Genomic DNA, 20476 nt, shown 5'->3' on the forward strand with positions numbered 1-20476 from the left:
TGTGAGGAGGGTTGCTGTTGTGAGGATGGACCGAGCAGTGTTTCGTTCTATTGTACATAGGGTCACTGTGTTGTGAGGAAGGTTGCTGTTGTGAGGATGGACCGAGCAGTGTTGCATTTTATTGTACATAGGGTCACTGTGTTGTGAGGAAGGTTGCTGTTGTGAGGATGGACCGAGCAGTGTTTCATTCTATTGTATATGGGGTCACTGTGCTGTGAGGATGGACCAAGCAGTGTTGCATTCTATTGTACATGGGGTCGCTGTGTTCTGAGGATGGACTGAGCAGTGTTTCATTGTATTATACATAGTATCGCTGTGCTGGGAGGATGGACCAAGCAGTGTTTCGTTCTATTGTACATAGGGTCACTGTGTTGTGAGGAGGGTTGCTGTTGTGAGGATGGACCGAGCAGTGTTTCATTGTATTATACATAGTATCGCTGTGTGTGAGGATGGACCGAGCAGTGTTTCATTCTATTGTATATGGGGTCACTGTGCTGTGAGGATGGACAGAGCAGTGTTGCATTCTATTGTACATGGGGTCGCTGTGTTCTGAGGATGGACCAAGCAGGGTTTCGTTCTATTGTACATGGGGTCGCTGTCATTCAGAACCAGTGATGCCTGACAACAACATTAACATTCGCAGCATGGAAAATGTTGCATTATCTTTTTTACTTGATCATTAAAAAATTAAGTATATAATGATACATTGGCATTTAAATATCTGTGGTACCTTACTTATTATTATTATGACTTGGCTTTTCTTCATATAACCTTTATTTCATAAACAGAAAACTGGATCCATAAGCTTTCTTTTTTCAAAACCTTCAAGAGTGGGTTAGTGGTAGGGGGAAAAAAAACCTTCAAAGGTATCTAACTAATTTCAACACTTCTTAATTTTTCTATGGTCTTAGACATTATTAGTTTCCATAGTAATTATTGCAACTACCTTCTTTTAATCCCAGCTGTCCTCTTGCTCCATCTGTTTTCCTCACTGCAGTCACAGTGATCCTTTTACTGCAGGTTAGAAAACTCAGTTTTGTTCAGACACTTCTAGTGGTTTTACAGTTTGTTCTCTGGTAGAAGCCTAATTGCCTCATTTGTCATGAGACCAGAAGAACTTGGTGGTGCCTGTCTACAATTACTGAACATTTTGATCAGAAATTCCATAAAATAATCCTGTTCAAAAGGAGAAAATTCAGAATAGAATTTCAGATTCTCATGGATTGTAGACGCTTTGGAGCCACAGAGAGTGAATAGCCTCTGAAACTGTTTCCCTGAGATGCTTTTAAATGTAAAACTAAAAAATCCCTTGAATTCATTTTAAAATCAAACAATAGTTTAGCTTAACTAGTTTAAGAAAATGTGCTGTTTGAGCATTGTTCTCAGAATAGTCTACATAGGATCAAAGGAACAGCAACAGGAAACAATAGATAGGAACTTCAGGAAATAGTGGGTTAGTGTTAATGGGACGGTTCAGAAATGCAGTGAGAATGGTTGCACAGCCTAAAGAATTAGTATCAACATTTGTAGATATCAAAACTGTTGATTTGGTGTTACCTTTACTATGTATATTTTCAGGAATAATAAAGTTATGTGTAAAAGAATTTTTTAAAGGTTCTTTTAGTATAAAATAGATCATGCTTTGATTAAAAACATTAGCAAGTGAAATTAAATTGAAACTCATAGGAAAATATTAGATTTCTTCAAGAAAATATTTTGCATCCAACCAAAATAATGAGATATATTTGCCTAAAGATTTAATATTCTCAAATACATTCTTAGTAGGTTTCCTTTTCTTTACTATATGCTTTTTTAAACAACTTGTTGGATATTTAAATCCCCCCTCACATCATAGTTGTCTCCCAATATAGTGTTTGATACTCTGTGATACAATAATTACGGCAGCATAATACCTTATCTTCCGGGCAGGCCCCATTACCAACTAAGCGGACAGCACCACCCTCCCACCCAGGAGAATTCACTTCAGAGGACAGCACTGAAGCGACAGCTCAAGGAGAGGGACTTGTCTGATCAGAGCACACAGGAGCCCATGAGGGGGGAGGGAAAAAAAAAAAGAGTAAAGCACATCCTGGCCCACCAAGCCCTTGAGGACAGTGTTTCTGCTCAGAGCAGTTGATGCACAGAGACAACCACAGGACCAGCCCCACCACAGGGCACAGCGTTCCTCACTGACCTATAGCACCACGGGGACAACACTAGAGACACACAGCGGAATTTTGCCCACCCTGAGCTCACTATGCTGAAGCCAGACACTAGGGGCAGGGAGCAGAGCAGGGGGAGAGGAGGGAGCGAAGCAATGAAGTTCCCAGGGAATGCCAGGAATTAATGTGGGGCCAGGGCATGGCACCCCATCAGACTCAACTGGAAAGCACTTGTAAAGGACAACAAATAGACCTTCAACTATTTATAGGGTTTTGTTGTTGTTGTTGTAGCTATTATTTTATTTCTATTGTTGCTTTGTTGTATTCGGTCTTGTGTTGGTGCATATTGTTGTTGCATGTCTACCTGGAAGGGATAGGCAGGATAAATAAGTCGGATGAGAGAACAACGGATGACAGTTCCGGGATGACATGGGAAAAGGGGAGCTAAGGGAAAGGAAGTGGGTGTTAACAAACCCAGGGACAAGGGAACAACAAGTGATCCAAAATCAGTGGCAGGGAGAGTGTAGGAGGTCTGGCAAGGTTGGATCAAGGACAGTATAACCGAGAGGAATTCCTGAAACCCAAATGAAGACTGAATATAATACTGGGACAAAAGGAAAGTACAAAGAAATAGAGGAAAGAACTAAGAGGTAAAGGGCATTTATAGAGATCTAAATACTGGCATATACAGATGTAAATATATTTATATGTGATGAGGGGGAAATAGATCTATGTACATGTGTTTATAGGTTTAGTATTAATGAAACAGATGGACAGTGGGCCCCTACTAAAGTATTCCCTCAACACAAGAACACTTTGTTCTAAAAATTCGGCAGTTTGAGATGATCACCTTCCTGGCACGATCGCTGAAGACAACAGGTGCACAAGCAAATGTGGCGAAGAAAGCTGATGGTGCCCCGCTATCAAAGATATAGTGTCTGGGGTCTTAAAGGCCTGAAGATAAACAAGCGGCCATCTAGCTGAGAAACAGAAAAGTCCATGTAGAAGAAGCACACCAGCCTGTCCCGACGCGATTGCTGAAGACAAAGTGGGTACATAAGCAAATGTGGTGAAGAAAGCTGATGGTGCCCGGGTATCAAAAGGTACAGGGTCTGGGGTCTTATAGGCGTGAAAATAAACAAGCGGTCATCTAACGGAGAAACAACAAATCCCACATGGAAAAAACACACCAGGTTGTGAGATCACGAGGCGCCTAAGGGACCAGGGATCAGGCATCAAAGACCAAAAAGTCATAGCATTGCAAATGAGGTGGAGTGCAGAGTGGAGACCCAGGGCCCATCTGTGGGCAATTGGACATCCCATTGCAGAAAGGTAACGGGGAGGAGACAAGCCAGTCGGTGAAATGTAGCAATGATGAAACATACAATTTTCCTCTAGTTCTTAAATGCTTCCTCCCCGCCACTATCATGATCCCAATTCTACCTTACAAGTCTGGCTGGACTGGAGGATGTACACTGGTACAGATAGGAGCTGGAAACAAGGAATCCAGGACAGATGAACTCCTAAGGGCCAGTGGTGAGAGTGGCAATACCGGCAGGGCGGAGGGAAGGTGAGGGAGAAAAGGGAAACAGATTACAAGGATCTACATATAACCTCCTCCCTGGAGGACAGACAGCGGAGAAGTGGGTGAAGGGAAATGTTGGATGGTATAAGATATGACAAAATAATAATAATTTATAAATTATAAAGGGTTCATGAGGGAGGGGGAAGCAGGGAGGAAGGGGAAAAAATGAGCTGATGCCAAGAGCTCAAGTAGAAAGCAAATGTTTTGAGAATGATGAGGGAAACAAATGTAAAAAAGTGCTTGACACAATGGATGTATGTGTGGATTGTGATGAGTTGTACAAGCCCCCAATAAAATGATTTAATTATTTAAAAATAATAATACTACCTCATCTTCACGCTTACAGGTACATGTGAAGAGAATTGATTCTAATATTAAAATAGAATTAAATGGAGCAGGAGATGTACAAAGAACACTTAGGAAAATGATTAATTTCATTTAGGCTAATTAGAGAATAATTTTAGAGGTGTGATAGTTGTTCTTAAATTATCTGATGAGTAGGATTTTTGTTCATCTGTAATGCGAGCCACCTGACAAAATTAGGTTATTTGAAGTGAGTAATAATATGTAACTGACCGCACTTTACTAACTAACGTGTGACATAAGGATACCCTTATGCACTGAACATCACAGAATAGACTTCTACTAAACTCACTTTTGTTTTCAGTTACTGCATGTTGAACTCATTAGTGGTTATATAATGTAGTTGAATAGCCTCAGAACTGGTGAAATGTGTACAAAAAAGAAAATTGTTGATGTGATAACTCGGTTGAATGCTTTGGAAAGACTCTGTAAAAGCAAGGCCCTCCTCATGAAATTGCTATGTAAATAGATAGGGATAAGACACTAAAGAATCAAAGAAAAAATGATAAAAATCTGGAAAGATTATGTAGTTAGGAGTTCTTGCTTCATTTTAAAGATACATTGAAGTGTTAGATAATACCTTATTGTGTGGATTTTATAAGAAAGACAACATGGATTTTTAGTGACTAGAGAAGGGGGCTCCCTTTTAAATGTTTTAATTACATATATGCACTATATTTTATGGTTCCCTATTTCTATCAACTTTTCTGGCTAGTTAAGCAAATACAGCTTCTGAGTGCTTTGTGTAAAAGGAGTTCCTTGGTACAGGTTTTCAGTGAGAGGGGCTGATGGTAGAACATGGAAAAATTAACAAGTAATACAGAGTGACCAGGGCCTGTGCTTAGAAACACGTGAGTGTCATACCGAGTGAAACTGAATGGTCATGCAGTGTTAGGGCAGCACTTCTCAGCCTGTGGGTCGCGACCTCTTTGAGGGTCGAATGACCCTTTCACAAGGGTCGCCTGATTCATAACTAGCAAAATGACAGTGATGAAGTAGCAACAAAAATAATTTTATGATTGGGGGTCACCACAACATGAGGAACTGTAGTAAAGGGTTAAGGCATTAGAAAGGTTGAGAACCACTGTTTTAGGGAAATGATAGTCCTCAATGTAGTTTAATAAGACTGTCCTTGACATTGAGGAAGATTAGACAACTAGGGCAATAACAGTGAGGTTGAAAGTGGGACAGATCTGAGAGAAATTCAGAGAATAGAATTGATTGTGATTCACTTACATAAAATTGTAAGGTAGAAGGAAAAATTAAAGTGGTGGTAATGGTGATAATTTACATCTATTGAGTGCTTACTATGTGTTTGCCACTACACGTAAATCCTTTAAATACATTTCAGCCTTCTGACAATCATGAAAATGTACTTTATTTCCTTTCTGGATTCATAGTCCAGAATGCTCATCATTACACGATGGATTTAGTTCCTTTCTCCAAGTCTTTGTGCACAATTCCAAAGCCCAGCAGCTCTGAAAAATGGGGTCATGGCAGGGGTGCAAGGTTGGTGACAAACTATGATCTTGACTGATTTCCATAGAACTATTAAGGTATTCGATAATGGAGTACTAATTCAGACTCTGATGAGATGTTATATAATATACAATATTATCTTTCTTATATGGGTTTGAGTAAGGGATAGCAGAATCTGTATTATAATTCTTATTTTATATATGAGAAAATTGAGTCATAGAGAAAATCCCAGAGTTAAGTGGCGGAGCTGGGATTTCAGCCTGGACAGGCCTAACTCTTTGAGTCTGCTCTTTTACCCTCCAAGAAGATCGGCAAGGCAATCCTGAAAGTGTACCCACAAGAGAAAATACAGGTATCGCCCACTTTTCGAAGGTTCACAGAACTAAGAGATTTTGCTTTTACAAAGACCTACGTTAGTATCTGTTTTCATTATTGGAAAGAAATTCAAAGAGGATTTTTGCTTTTGTGAAAGAAGGTGAAAAGTGAAACTAGGGTTCAGTGTTTTTCAGCAAGCCATTAAAGAAGCAGTGCGCACCCTGCGGGAGTATGTTACCACCAGGCCTTTTCCTCTGGGAGCTACACTCAGCTGTGAACACTATATGTTAGTCTTCTTTTAGGTTTGCGTTTTGTTTGATAAGATTTATTAGGTTATATTGGTGGCCTGGTAATGCTCAAAGATTTTTCCCCATACAAATTAATGTTAATTGCTTCTTCACTGTATGCCATTTCAGCTTAACATAGGCGCAGGGGAAACCTGGAACTGAAAGAGCAACAAGTAGGATTTGTTATTCTGGCCAACCTTGGTATATTTAGTATTCTTCACCAACACTACAGTTCAAATGCACTGATTCTTCTCTAGTTATTCTTTTGAAAACACCATGTCTTGGGCCAGGCACATCCTCAAAGTGCCATCTTTGATTTTTAAAACTTCCGAGATCTTTTGCAGATTTTCCCAGTGCCATATGTCATTTCATTTCCCGACTACTGCTTCAATGGGCATTGTTTGTGAAACCAGGTAAAATTAAATTCTTGACAACTCTAATGTTTTCTCTGGGAAACATTTCCATATTTTATTTCTCTGAGTTGACTAGTGGCAGGTAATGAACTGAACTTGTATAGCACACCTTGTACCAAAATAGCATTGAAGAACCAAGAGAGCAAGTTTTGTTTCTACTTGTTTTTCATTGATGGTTTTTAGGTACTAATAAGTATACCTAAAGATTTTTACATTGCCAATTAAAATATTACATTTAATTGTTGAAATGAGTGCAAAGTTCACCCTTTTAAAGTTTACAATTTTTCAGTGTTTATCATTTTCACAAAGTTGTACAGCCATCACTACAATTTAATTCTAAAATGATATTAGTATCTTACAAAGAAACCCCACATTTATTAGCACTCAGTTACCATTTTCCCTCTTTCCTCAATCCCTGGGAACCACTCTCTCACTGGTTTTGTCCATGGTCTTTTTTTATATTTGGCTCTTTTCACTTAGCAACTTTGCAAGATTCATCAGTGTAATAGCATATATTGTGGTAGTACTTGGTTTCTGTTATATAGTATACTTGCCAAATAGTGTTTAATTTTATAGATCTACCATATTGTTTACCCATTCATAAATTGATGGACATTTAATAGGAAATAATCTATTATTATGACTTAATGAAAGACTTTTATTTTTCTTAAAGAAAAATATAATAACTATCACTTGATATCTGAATAAGTTAAAAGTGTAATTTTAGGATCCCAGTTAATTTCAAACAAAATAGATTATGTGGAGATCAGTTATCTCAAAATAGGTTGTCTTTCCATCATTCTTTTAAACAAGATCAAAGCTAATGAAAATGATTTCAGGTCTGTCTAAATAAGATAGACTGGATGAACATCTGGAGAAGAAAACAGCAGGACCGACGGTTCCGGTGGGGAAAGGAAGTGGTGTTAACAAATCCAGGGACAAGGGAACAACAAGTGATCTAAATCAGTGGTGAAGAGGGTGTATGAGGCCTGGTAGGGCATGATCAAGGGTAATGTAACCAAGAGGAATGACTGAAACCCAAATGAAAGCTGAGCATGATAGTGGGACAAGAGGAAAGTAAAAGGAAATAGAGGAAAGAGCTAAGAGACAAAGGGCACTTATAGAGGTCTAAATAAAGGCATGTACATATGTAAATATATTTATATATGAGGATGGGGAGATATTATAGGGTTAGTATTAAGGTAGCAGATGGACATTGGGCCTCCACTCAAGTACTCCCTCAAGAATACTTTGTTCTATTAAACTGGCATTCCATGATGCTCACCTCCCTTACATGATTGCTAAAGACAAATATATGCATAAGCAAATGTAGTGAAGAAAGCTGATAGTGCCCAGCTATCAAAAGATATAACCTCTGGGGTCTTAAAGGGTTGAAGATAAACAAGCGGCCATCTAGCTTAGAAGCAACAAAGCCCACGTGGAAGAAGCACACTACCCTGTGTGATCATGAGCTGTCGAAGGGATCAGGTCAGGCATCAAAGAACCAAAAAATCAAATCATTGTGAATGAAGGGGAGTGCAGATTGGGGACCCAAGACCCATCTGTAGGCAACTGGACATCCCCTTACAGAAGGGTCTTTGGAAGGAGACGAGGCAGTCAGGGTGCAGTATAGCAACGATGAAACATACAACTTTCCTCTAGTTCCTAAATTCTTCCCTCCCCACCACCCCCATCATAATCCCAATTCTACCTTACAAATCTGGCTAGACCAGAAGATGTACACTGGTACAGATAGGAACTGGAAACAGGGAATCCAGGACAGATGATCCCTTCAGGACCAGTGGTGAGAGTGGCGATGCTGGAAGGGTAGAGAGAGAGTGGGGTGGAAAGGGGGAACCAATTACAAGAATCAACATATAACCTCCTCTTTGAGGGATGGACAACAGAAAAGTGGATGAAGGGAGACATCGGACCGTGTAAGATATGACAAAATAATGATAATTTATAAATTACCAAGGGTTCATGAGGGAGGGGGAAGCGGGGAAAAAGTGAGGAAGATGAGGAGCTGATATCAAGGGCTTAACTAGAAAGCAAATATTTTGAGAATGATGATGGCAACAAATGTACAAAAGTGCTTGACACAATGGATGAATGTATAGATTGTGATAAGAATTGTACAAGCCCCCAATAAAATGATTAAATATTTTTTAAAGGATTTTATATAACAATTAGTGGATTGGGGATGAATCTTGGCTTTGCCAGTGAAATCCATATGAAAAGATTTGATCAAATTAGTTTCTTCCGAATTAGATCTACCGAGCAGTGAAATTCAAGACTGAGAGATCAGCTCAGAGAGTTATGGAGACTGTCTTGTGGATCTCCAAGGGGTAATCTTGATAGAATTTCTTGAACGTCACAAGATGGCTACAGAGATTTACTGTAAAGGCTTTTGGAAAAGATCGAGATTACACTGGTGGGTAAAAGGCCAGGAATGCTGTGTTTTCCCATCACAGCAATGCACCTGCTCGAGTGTTGCAAGGCTGTCCTATGAGAATTTTGTTTGGAAACCTTACACCATTCACCTTACGGCCATGACCTTGCCCCTTCAGACTTTTTCCTGTTCCCCAAACTCAACTTTGAAAAGGAACATTATTTCAGCCCTTCAAGGATGCCCAAGCTGCCATTTGGACAGTGGTGTAACAAAGAGTTCAGAATCTTTGGAGAAGAATTGGAAAAATGGAAATACCACTTTCAAATGTGTGTAGATTTAAATAGAGAACATATTAAGAATAGCTTCAATCTTTGATATTTTGGCTCATTGCTATCTTGTAGCAGTAATTTTTTACTTAGCCTTGTCTTTTATACCCAGTGTAATAGTAAGGTAAAGTTTGCAGATGAAAAGGTGACGTCACTTAACAAGTTAGAGCAAAGAAGTAGCAGATAATGCAACTAGTGTCCACTATTTCCACAAAGACTTTCAAATGTAACTTCAAGATTGGGGCAAATGAAGCTCTAATTATTAATAGATATTATTTTAAAACATTAGAACGTCTTTATTTTCATGTCTTTGTGTGGAAAGCACATACATTTTTAAAAACATGATTTAGTATTTAGTTTTTATCTAACTAATTTGAAGAAACAATGTTACAAGTCTTATTTTGTGACATACATTGTAACAATATAGTGTACTGATGGTCTAAGTCAGTGGTTCTCAACCTTTCTAATGCTCCTACCCTTTAATACAGTTTCTTGTGTTGTGGTGACCCCCCAACCATAAAATTATTTTTGTTGCTACTTCATAACTGTAATTTTGCTAGTGCTATGAGTCAAGCAACCCCTTTAACCACCAAAGGGGTTGCGACCCATAGGTTGAGAACCGCTGTTCTAGGTGATGATGTTTTAGTTTTTTAAAAAGGTGTTAACATTTGTCCCTGTAATAAAATGCACAGTTACAGCATTTAGATATCATATTTGAAGCTGATGTATACTCTTAAAAGAATGCTAATATTGATCTGACAGTTTATGGATTTTTTTTTTAATGTTCAGACTAACTTGTTATTTTGCTTAAAAACTGTGAGCAGTCAAAACTTTTCTTTGGATTTTTACCTTTACTTGCTGTATTTTCATTGTCTTATAGAGCTTCCAAATTTAAATAGCAAGAGTGTATTCTCACTGAATATGTATTTGGTTTTTTTTAAATCATTCTTATTGCCTAGAAAATTGCAGGGGTAAAAGCTATTCATACTAAATGTTCTACTTAACCCGGGCCTATAGAATTTAGTAGTCATCAATTCTGACTCATAGCCAGCTTCTAGTAGATGATGGCCCATGATGTTTCTGAGACTGTAAACCTGTGGCAGCAGATTGCCTCATCTTTTTCCCATAGAGTGGCAGGGGGTTCTTCAAACCTCTGATGTTACCCACTGCGCTACTTGAACTCCTTGAAGTAGGACGGTTGGCATAAATTTTCTGTTAAGATAGATTTGAGTAATTTATTTTGGATTTCAAAAACACATAACTGTGCTGATGATATTTTGCTGATATTCCTGATTTTTAGAAATGTAAAGACTGACTCTACTTTGTCTTTCTGATCAACATGTTTCATTAACTACTAATTTAAAGACAAAATTTAAATAAAGATCAAATTTTAAAATTAGGTATTTTACTTTCTCAATCTCATCTATGATTTGGTTATCAATAAAACTCAAAATCCATGATAATTAATGGAGACTGCTAAATTTTGTCTTCCAAATTCAGTAAACACGGACTCCTGTGCTTGTGTGTAACGTACATTATCTAAGTTGTGATAACATTAACAACAGCGTAACACCTATTTGTATTTAAATTCAAACACGTACAAATAATTTTCTAAAAAGCTATTCAAATCATATCTTTAATTTTAGTTTTATTCATTTACTTATCCAAAATTATTTTTTGAAGTAGCTAAATTATTACAAATTTATTAAACCTGTTAGTCTTCCTTATTTTACTTTAATATTTTGTAAATAATTTCACTATGTACGAGCTGGTGTATCAGCTGTGTTACTTTACTTCCCTTTGCCCTCTTAAGGAAATCATTAACCACTGTTAAACAGACAGAATAGTACCCTGGAGTTGCCTTCCTAAGAAGCAGCCCAATTTTCAGAGGTGCTCAGCCGGTATGTGGTTCAAACTCACCAGCAGCTCCGTGGAAGGAAGAAAGATTTACAGCCTTGGGAACCCGCTGGGGACAGTACTCTGGCCTCGGTGTACTGTGAATTAGAATTGCCTCAGGGGCAATCCGGTTGGGTTTAGGGTACTGAAAAATATTTTTTCTTTCTACTAAAACGCAAGTATAGTGGGTTTTTCTAGCTAGTAATCACATGACCTGATACCCCCAACTTGTGAAAGAAATCTAGCCATCTGTTTTCATCTAGGACCTCTAAGGTGAATTTCTTTTTTTCTAGGTAACCTATTTTGTTTTACATTACCTCAAACATTACTTTATCAATGTGATGATTTTATATGATGTGATGATAAATGGAATTTTAATTGTAATTTTCCATTTTAGCACATTTAAATTTTACAGAACTCCCTGTAAGTTACTGCGTAAATTAGACTTGGAGTCACAGGTGTTGAGAGGCAGAGACAGGAGCAGAAAACAAAGTCTACAGAATTTATAAGTTGAAGCCTTTTCTTTTTACCTCACCAGTTAAAAAAAAATAATAGCTGATCAAAGCTAATTTTTCAGTTTATATTTTTTTCAAATGTTTTAAGCCTTTATTTTATAAATGATAGTTCTGGAGTACAAGAAAGTTTTGTCAGTTGTATACATGCATAGGTACTTGCACCTTTTACTAAGGGATCATTCCAAGCTCCGCTTCCGACCAGTAGTTCTGGAACTTTCCTCTTGTTCTTCTCTAACATCCTTCCTATTTATAAAACTTTAGGTGGTCTGTTTTGGCTTTTCCTTGAGAGTCTGCTTCCCATATATCCTCTCCTTCCAGCACTGCAGCAACTTTTATAGTGTATAAGTAAATGCTCTTACATATTTTTAAAGTATCTATTAAAAACATGAATTTCCTCAATTCAAGCATATTTTAGAAGTCCCATTAAAATCATAAGAATGAAACTTTATTTTGTATTCACAAGAAGAAATATTTACACATATTATTACATGTAAATAAAGGTCACTAGTACACATATACAAAATAAAGGTATTAGGGAAAACGGGGGGGCACAACATACCACCCCAATAAAGAAACTTCAAACCAGTACATATCCTTTCTAATTCTACATGACCACTGTTGACAGTATTTTGTGTTTTCTTCATCTTTCTCTTCCTGTCTGTATGTATAAAATGTCCCTCCCCAGACACAGATCACCCAGTGTTTAACACCTTAAAAGAAAAGCTTAGCAGACTTCATACCTTTAAACTTAAATAGGACACAAAATGCTATAAGCAAAGTTAATAAAGTATATATAAAAGGAACTTCTGGCAAGGTGACAAACAAGGCAGACACACCACACAGTCCCTGTACAACAAAGACACACAAGAGACCAAATGAAACAAATAAGTATGCTAATCCTAGGACCCTGAACTTCAGAGGAATGGAGAAGAAGCTGAGTTAAAACAGTGAGAGAGGAGACAGATACGTGAATTGTTGTCTGGCTGCACAGCTATCTTAAACTTTCACAAGCAACATTTGATCAAAACTTGCCTTGATATACCAGTGATTGCTGGTGAAAAAGGTGGTCTGCCCTCCCTTTTCCCTACATGCTCTTGTTGACCACAAGTGTGGCCAACTCCCACCCTCACCCTCCCAGTGGCTGATGATGATAGCCCCACTTTATTAACAGTTGAGAGCTGTGCTCTCATGGATTGAGCATAAATCCCCCCCCCCCTTCCGCTCCTACCCACCCACCAACCTCTGGAGGCACATGAACTCTGTCAGACTGGTGGGACTTGCCAGGTCCCTAACCACCGAGGGCCAGCAAGAATTCCTTTCAATACCAGCCTCCATCTGGTCTTGAAAAAATTCCTTCCAGGAATGAACACCTGACTTCATCCACCACCTGAGTCAACAGGAATTACTTCCTGATCAAGCATTTGATCCCAGACAGTAGCTGGGCTGGCAGGATCTCCATCTGGGATCTGGCATCCTTGCCCAAACTTTCCCTATACTTTGTGAATTCCTTGGTTAAGAGAAGTTTTTCCCTTTCATTTATTTTTTCCTTCCTTTTCCTCTATCCTTGCTTTTTTCCTTACTTTTTTCCTATATTCTTTATTCTGTTCTTTTCATCATTTGTTTTTTTCCTTAATTTCTCTTTTCTCCCCCTCCCATTTTACTGTTTTATCTCTTCCTTTGTTTTCCCTTTTTCTTTTCTTAAATTATTTTTCTTTTTAATTATTAATTTGTTTCTTTTTTTCCTATAGCCTTTATTCTGCTTCTTTCCCTTCTTTTTATCATTTCTGTGTTTTCTTTACATTTCTCTTTCTGTTTTCTTCCCCTCCCATTTTACTTATTGTTTTCCTTTTTCAAAATTTTTTCTTTTTAATTATTTTTTTCTTGCTACTTTTACCTACTTCTCCCCATTGTTTTTTCTTTTATACTTTTATTTTCCCCTTGTCTCACCCAATGGGACAATGAGTTGTTGTAAGAAAACTAATATCATGAAATGTAAGAAATGTATTTCAAGAAATTGAAAGAACTTCAAACAAGATACACCCCCAAAAGGAAATCACCAAACACATAATCACATTTTCCAATTCCAAGGGCAAGGAAAGAATCCGAAGAACAGTTCAATAAAAACAAAGTTACCTGCAAATGAAAACCCATAAGACTAAGCTCTAATTTCTCATCAGAAAGCATGCAGTCAAGAAGGCAATAGGATGACATAAAACATGTAAAAGAAGAAAATTGTCGACCAAGAATCATATACCCATACCCTTGTCTTTTAAATAAGATGAAATTAAGACATTTCCAAATAAAGGAATTTATATGCTTTACCTTACAAAAAATACTAAAGAATAATAGCAAACAACCTACAATTGGCATACATGACTATGTCACCCAGAACTCAACCCAGATTCTGACATACTTAAAGTAAAACAAGACTACAAGAACAAAAGCAGGCAATCAGATCTATCAGTTGATAGTGAAGACTATTGCAAGTAAAGTGAGAAAATAATGCACTTACGGAACTACAAATGGAAAGGAAGTCAAGTAGATTACAAGAATTTGGGTGAAGAGGGAAGGGAGTATACAATAAGAGGGAAGTTGGCAAAATGATGGAAGAGAACACAGAGGAGTTCAAGATTTAAAGACTGAGTTAATACTAGGCTAATCAGGGGCATCGTTTTGACACATTTTGATTTCCTCAACACAAATTACAGAAACCATTTACATTTATTTCCTACCATTTGTGCATACTTATAAATTTAACAAGACAAATATATACCCAAATTCATTTTCTTCTAAAATAAAAATTCTCCCTGTGGTATGCCTATTTTTTTATGGATGCACATCAATTTGATGCGAACTTAAATTGAGGATTAATCCCAGTAAATCGGCTTCACTCATGAAAGCATTTCTTCAGTAATAAGTATAAACATAGGCAAAAAGTTCTTAGAAAGTAAACATCAAATGTAAAGACAGAAACATGCAGTAGAGACTCAAGAGACACTTTTGATTGGTTGATCCCAATATCTGAAGTGTTGTGTAATATTAAATATATTTTATAAAAATGTATTGTTTCACATCATTTCATTTATAAATTAATAGTGTATAATTCTGTTTTTTAAGAAGTTTTTTAAAAAGAAAATGTGATTTCATTCACGTCAATTTGACATTTTTCTTTAGAGATAGGGATATTAAAAAGTTCATAAACCTAGTGTTAAATACTGTTATATACCTAATCCTGCAATAATGTGATCTGTGAGTAGATGTATGCATAGATAGACTGAATTAAGAGTGGAAAGGGGAATGTGTGTATATGTGTGTATACACGCATTTTGATAGAGGAAAATTGAGCATTGATAGTTTAATTTCGGTGCAACTGTGTCTGTGGATAACAGGAGAGCATACAAAGAGCTCAGACCACAGTCTCGAGGGACACCAAGGTCAGTTTGTTTCATATAGTCCACAGAGTCTACATTGGGTTCTTAAAAGCTCATGAACATCAAACACCAGGGATTCTTACTAGATAGACCATGAATATTTGTTGAATGAACAAATGCATTAGAAATACAGTGGAAAAAAAGAAAGAAATATAGTGTAAAGGATGTAAATAAATGGGTCACAGATGGAGAAATACCAATGCTAATAACAGAATCTCACTACCTTTAGTCTCTTGTGTAATCAGGAGGTAAAAGTTAAAATAAAATATGTTGGGCTCATCAAGGTGAGAAATAAAGCTTTATAATATCGTGTTCTGATGAAAAATTTAAATGTTGGTAACTATGGTTTACAGTGTAAAACTCGGTCTGAAAGATTTTCTTGACTATGATCTTTATGAAAACAGATTGCTATGTTTTTCAATGTTATCAGTGACTAAGTTCAAACATGCCAGTCCTTTGGTTAGCAGCTAGGCACAGTTTGTACCACCTACAAGTCTGTTAAGTATAAAGATTTGACCACACTCGAATATTATCCATCTATTAGAAGTGATTAGTTGCATTCCAATTCATTTAACATAACCTCATTTTTTTACTAAAAAGAAGAAACCTCCAAATCCGTATGTGTGTATTTATAGTAATTCATAGCAAGGATCCTGGAATGATATTTTCCATACAACTGGTAGTGGTTCCCATGAGGAAAGGATTATGGAAATAGGAGAGGTATAAAGTATTTTTTCCCCCAGAATGCTTTTATGTAGTATATGGAAAGGAATTCTAAACAACAGTTGGATTTGTTAGGGATTGAAGAAAAAAGCTTTGGGGGTGGTGGGTGTCCTTTACATATTGGAAAACAAAATCAGGGATCCCAAAAGAACACAGTTTAATTTGGAACTACAAGCAGCTCCGTATTACTAACTAAAATTACACTGAAGAAGAGGTGAGGCCGAAAAGAAGGCAAGGCCAGATCATTGAGGGGTAACACATTTTCTCTCAGCCTGATTGTTGTTGAATACCCTAGGGTCGATTCTGACTCATCTGGACCTTATACAAAGCCATTTAAAGATATTCTAAGTTATGAATGGGCATAAAAGTGATACTCTTTTTTTGTATCTGAATTCCTTTTGTTGAAGCTATGGATACTTTTTCAAAATTGTGACTTAAATGTGTAAAGTAAAATAATTACAATATTAACTAATTATGTTACAATATGTTTATCAAAATATCAGGGAGGAAATATATATATAAATAGATCTTGTGCCGAGCATGCTATCTACTCTAATTTCAAAATAATGATAGTATACACTATTTTGAAACATACATCAGTTGAATTTTTCCTAGATCACTTGAATTCTATCCATGACCCTAAAACTGTTTTGTTTTTGCTTTAAAATGAGCTTGTTAGCTTGTGAGGACTCTCGTTCATGTAGAGATGAGTAATCATAGTGGAGGCTCTGTGAATTAATCTATGAAAAATTCCTGATTTTTAAAAAATTAAATACTTTTATTGGGGACTCTTACATCTCATCGCAATCCATACATTCATCCATTGTGTCAAGCACATTTGTACATTGTTGCCACCCTCACTTTCAAAGTGTTTTCTTTCTACTTGAGCCCTTAATATCAGCTCCACATTTCCCCACCACCACCACCCCATGAACCCTTGATAAGTTAAAAATTATTATTTTCATATCTTACATTGTCTGCTATCTCCCTTCACCCACTTTTCTGTTGTTTTTATGCCTGAAAGTGGGTTATATGTAGATCCTTGTGATCAATTACCCCTTTCTCCCCTGACCTTCCCCTCCTGGTATCTCTATTCTCATCATTGGTCCCGAGGGGTTTATCTATCCTGGACTCCCTGTATTTCCAGCTCTTATCTGCACCAGTGTAGTCTAGTCCGATTTGTAAGGTAGAATTGAGGTCATGATAGTTGGGGGGTTGGGGGGGGGGAAGGAAGCATTAAAGAACTAGAGGAAAGTTGTATGTTTCATCTGTGCTATACTATACCCTGACTGGCTCGTCTCTTCCTTGTGACCCTTCTGTAAGGGGATTTCCAATTGCATACAGATGTGTTTTGGGTCTCCACTCTGCGCCCCCCTCCCGTTCACATTGGTATGATATTGTTCTGGGTCTTAGATGCCTGATACCTCATCCCATCGATACCTCATGATCACACAGGTTGGTGTGCTTCTTCCATATAGACTTTGTTGCTTCTCAGCTAGATGGCCACTTGTTTATCTTCAAGCCTTTAAGACCTCATATGCTGTATCTTTTTATAGCCGGGTACCATCAGCTTTCTTCAACACATTTGCTTATGTACCCATTTTGTCTTCAGTGATCTTGCCGGGAAGGTGAGCATCACAGAATACCAGATTATTAGAACAAAGTGTTCTTGCATTGAGGGAGTACTTGAGTCAAGGCCCAATGTCCATCTGCTACCTTAATACCTAACATAAATATAAGTACATAGATCTATTTCCCTATTATTGTATATAAATATATTTACATATCTACATGCCTGTATTTATACCTCTATAAATGCTCTTTCCCTCCAAGTTATTTCCTCTATTTCCTTTTAGTTTCCTTCTGTCCCACTCTCATATTCGGCCTTCATTCGGGGTTCAATAATTCATTGCCCTTGATTAAGCCTCACTAGGCATCCTATGCCCTTCTCTTCATCGATTGTAGTTCACTTGTTGTTCCCTTGTCCCTGGGTTGGTTGACACACACACCCCTTTCATTTCTCCCACCTCCTATTCTCCCGTGTTCCCCCACCCCCACCCCCCTGGAACTGTCAGTCGCATTGATTTCTTCTCCAAACTGTTTATCCTGCCTATATTATCTACATAGACATGCAGAGACATTAATAAGCGCAAAAACAAGGAAAAGGCAAGCAATACAACAAAGGAAGACAAAACCAACAACAAAACAAAAAGAAAGCCAACGACAAAAAAGGAAAAGCCTATAAATAGTTCCAGGTTTGTTTTTTGACCTGTAGGAGTTGTTTTCCAGTGGAGTCTGAAGGAATGCCACACCCTGTCCCCAAAGTCTTATTTTTGGTATTCCCTAGGGACTTCATTGCTTTGCTCCCCTCACTGCTCTGTTGCCCTTAGAGTTTCGGCACAGTTCCCGCACTGAGTCTCCAGTGTTGGCCCCCATAGCACTATGGTTCAGTGAGGGATTTCATGTCTTGTGGTGGGGCTGGTCCTATGGTTCTCTCTGTGCTTTGTCTGCTCTCAGCAGAAGTATCGTTCTTGGTGCTTGGTGGGCCAGGATGTGTTCCACTCACCTCCTTCCCTCTTCGTTTCTCCTGTGTGCTACGATCAGACGTGCCCTTTCCCTAAGCTGTAGCTTCAGTGCTGTCCTCGGGGGTTGGAGAGGGAGGTTGTTCTGGGGAAGAAGTACATTCTTTTGGGGGAATTGAGGGGTGGTGTGCACATAGTTGGTATTGGGGCTGGCCCCACAGATCTCTCTATATTGATTCCCTGCTACATGCGGGTATGTTATATTCACGCCTTGGTGCACTGGGTTGAAGTCTGGTCTCTTTCTCCCTCTCCTCTGGAGATATAAACAATACCCTCCCCTTGGGTGGGTTAGTGCCCTGCTTGCCCCCCATCCCATGTCTCTTTTTTTTTCTCTTTTCCATTCCTATTTAGTTTAATTATTTTTTAAGATTAACATTTTGTAGGTTAAAAAATGTGTACATTATTAAAAAAGTAGGAAATACAGATTTTTTTAAAGTCATGTTCTATGGTATATATATTTTTTTAAATTTAAATAATACATATACTATCTTTGCTTTTAATTGATGCTGTTACATAGGAGCTTCCTCTATTGTGTCTTTAATCTTATTTCAATGATAGACCCTACTTAACTGGCTTCCTTTTCATTTTGCAGGTTTTTGATTGGTCAGGGAGCACATGTAGGAGCTGTTAACAGTGAAGGAGACACACCTTTAGATATTGCAGAAGATGAGGCAATGGAAGAGCTACTTCAAAATGAAGTCAATCGACAAGGTAATGTGAAAGCATCCTAAAGGCAAAAGTGTTTAAAACTTAATAGAGAGAATATAATTAGAATTTTTCAGCAAAAGTATGTTGAATTGAAGGAGACCATATGGATTGCATTTGAAGAATATGCTTCTCAGCTATATAGCGTAATAGTTTTAAGTTGAACGGAATATCATGAGCAGTAATATTGAACATGACATGTAGTAATAAAAACTTTGGATAGAAATAAAGCAGACAGAGACTATGAAGTGCCTTGTGTGGATGTGGAACAGTACAGTGAAGGCTTCACTGATGATGGGCCTTGAAATGTAATTCTGTGTGCAGTGAGGGCATGAGCCATCCAGGTAGAGGGAGAAACACATGCACAGATGGAAGGGTGCCTGGTTTGTTCGGGAAGTAGTAAATGGACTAGTATGACTAGACCAGGAGTAGCAAGAATAGGCTGGTAGGAAATGAGCTCACAGAGGTACAGGGGACTTGTAGTATATAAGGCCCAGTGGGCCATTAGGTGGGCTTTAGCTTTTATTCTAATTGAAGTATTCTGAGTTAAATAGTAAACTAGTGGATAGATTTAGGCAGAAGAATTACATCTAAGCTAACCTGTAAGAAGGAGCCCTCTGGCTTTGTGTTGCCAGTAGAATAATATGAAAGCAAGAAGTTAGGAGACAATGCCAGCGCTAAGGAAGGATTTGGTGGTTTGGGCCTGGATGGTAGCAGATAAGGTGATGAGTAGAAGTTGAAATTTCAATATATTTGGGGGATTTGACTCCAAGGAGTTAGCCAAGAAAATCAGTGAATACTTTATGTGCAATAATCATTTAATCATCACAAACCTTTGAGGCAAGTAAAACCCAATTTTTCAAGTGAGGAAACAGATCAAATAGAACTTCAGATACATAGAAAATTGACCTGAATGATGATTTTAGTCCCGGGGGAGTCGAAATTTAACCCTGCAATGTGGCTCCAGAGGTTACACATGCAACCATTACATATCTGTCATTTGGACATGCTGTGGGGGTGGGCAGGTTATTTGCCTCCTTTCATTTCTCAGCTATTAAGTAAAGTTTACTATATTCCTGTCTCTTAAGGCTATTGTGAGAAGTGATAGAATGATGTACAGTGAACCCTCGTTTATCGCGGCTAATCAGTTCTAGACCCTACCGTGATAAATGAAATTCCGTGAAGTAGGATTCCTTATTTGTAAATCAAATATTTTCATAGTTAGAGCATAGAGGACATGAAAAAACACCCTTTAGTCACCATTACACTCGTATTACCCAATTTATTAAACGAAAAATGGAA

The 20476-nt window shown here is 37.8% G+C and overlaps 1 protein-coding gene across 7 annotated transcripts in view; it reads left to right on the forward strand.

Moving 5' to 3' along the window:
- Positions 1 to 20476, forward strand: part of PPP1R12A (protein phosphatase 1 regulatory subunit 12A) — a 180446-nt gene that overhangs the window by 78752 nt on the left and 81218 nt on the right. For all 7 annotated transcript variants that reach the window (XM_045289240.1, XM_045289257.1, XM_045289252.1 and 4 more), the window contains exon 3: positions 19062 to 19180. In XM_045289240.1, the coding sequence (XP_045145175.1) occupies positions 19062 to 19180 (119 nt within the window). The remainder of the gene's footprint in view (positions 1 to 19061; positions 19181 to 20476) is intronic.

The sequence above is a fragment of the Echinops telfairi genome, unplaced genomic scaffold (assembly GCF_000313985.2).
Source record: "Echinops telfairi isolate 266 unplaced genomic scaffold, ASM31398v2 ScPeMD7_2;HRSCAF=8, whole genome shotgun sequence".
Classification (NCBI taxonomy): Eukaryota; Metazoa; Chordata; class Mammalia; order Afrosoricida; family Tenrecidae; genus Echinops; species Echinops telfairi.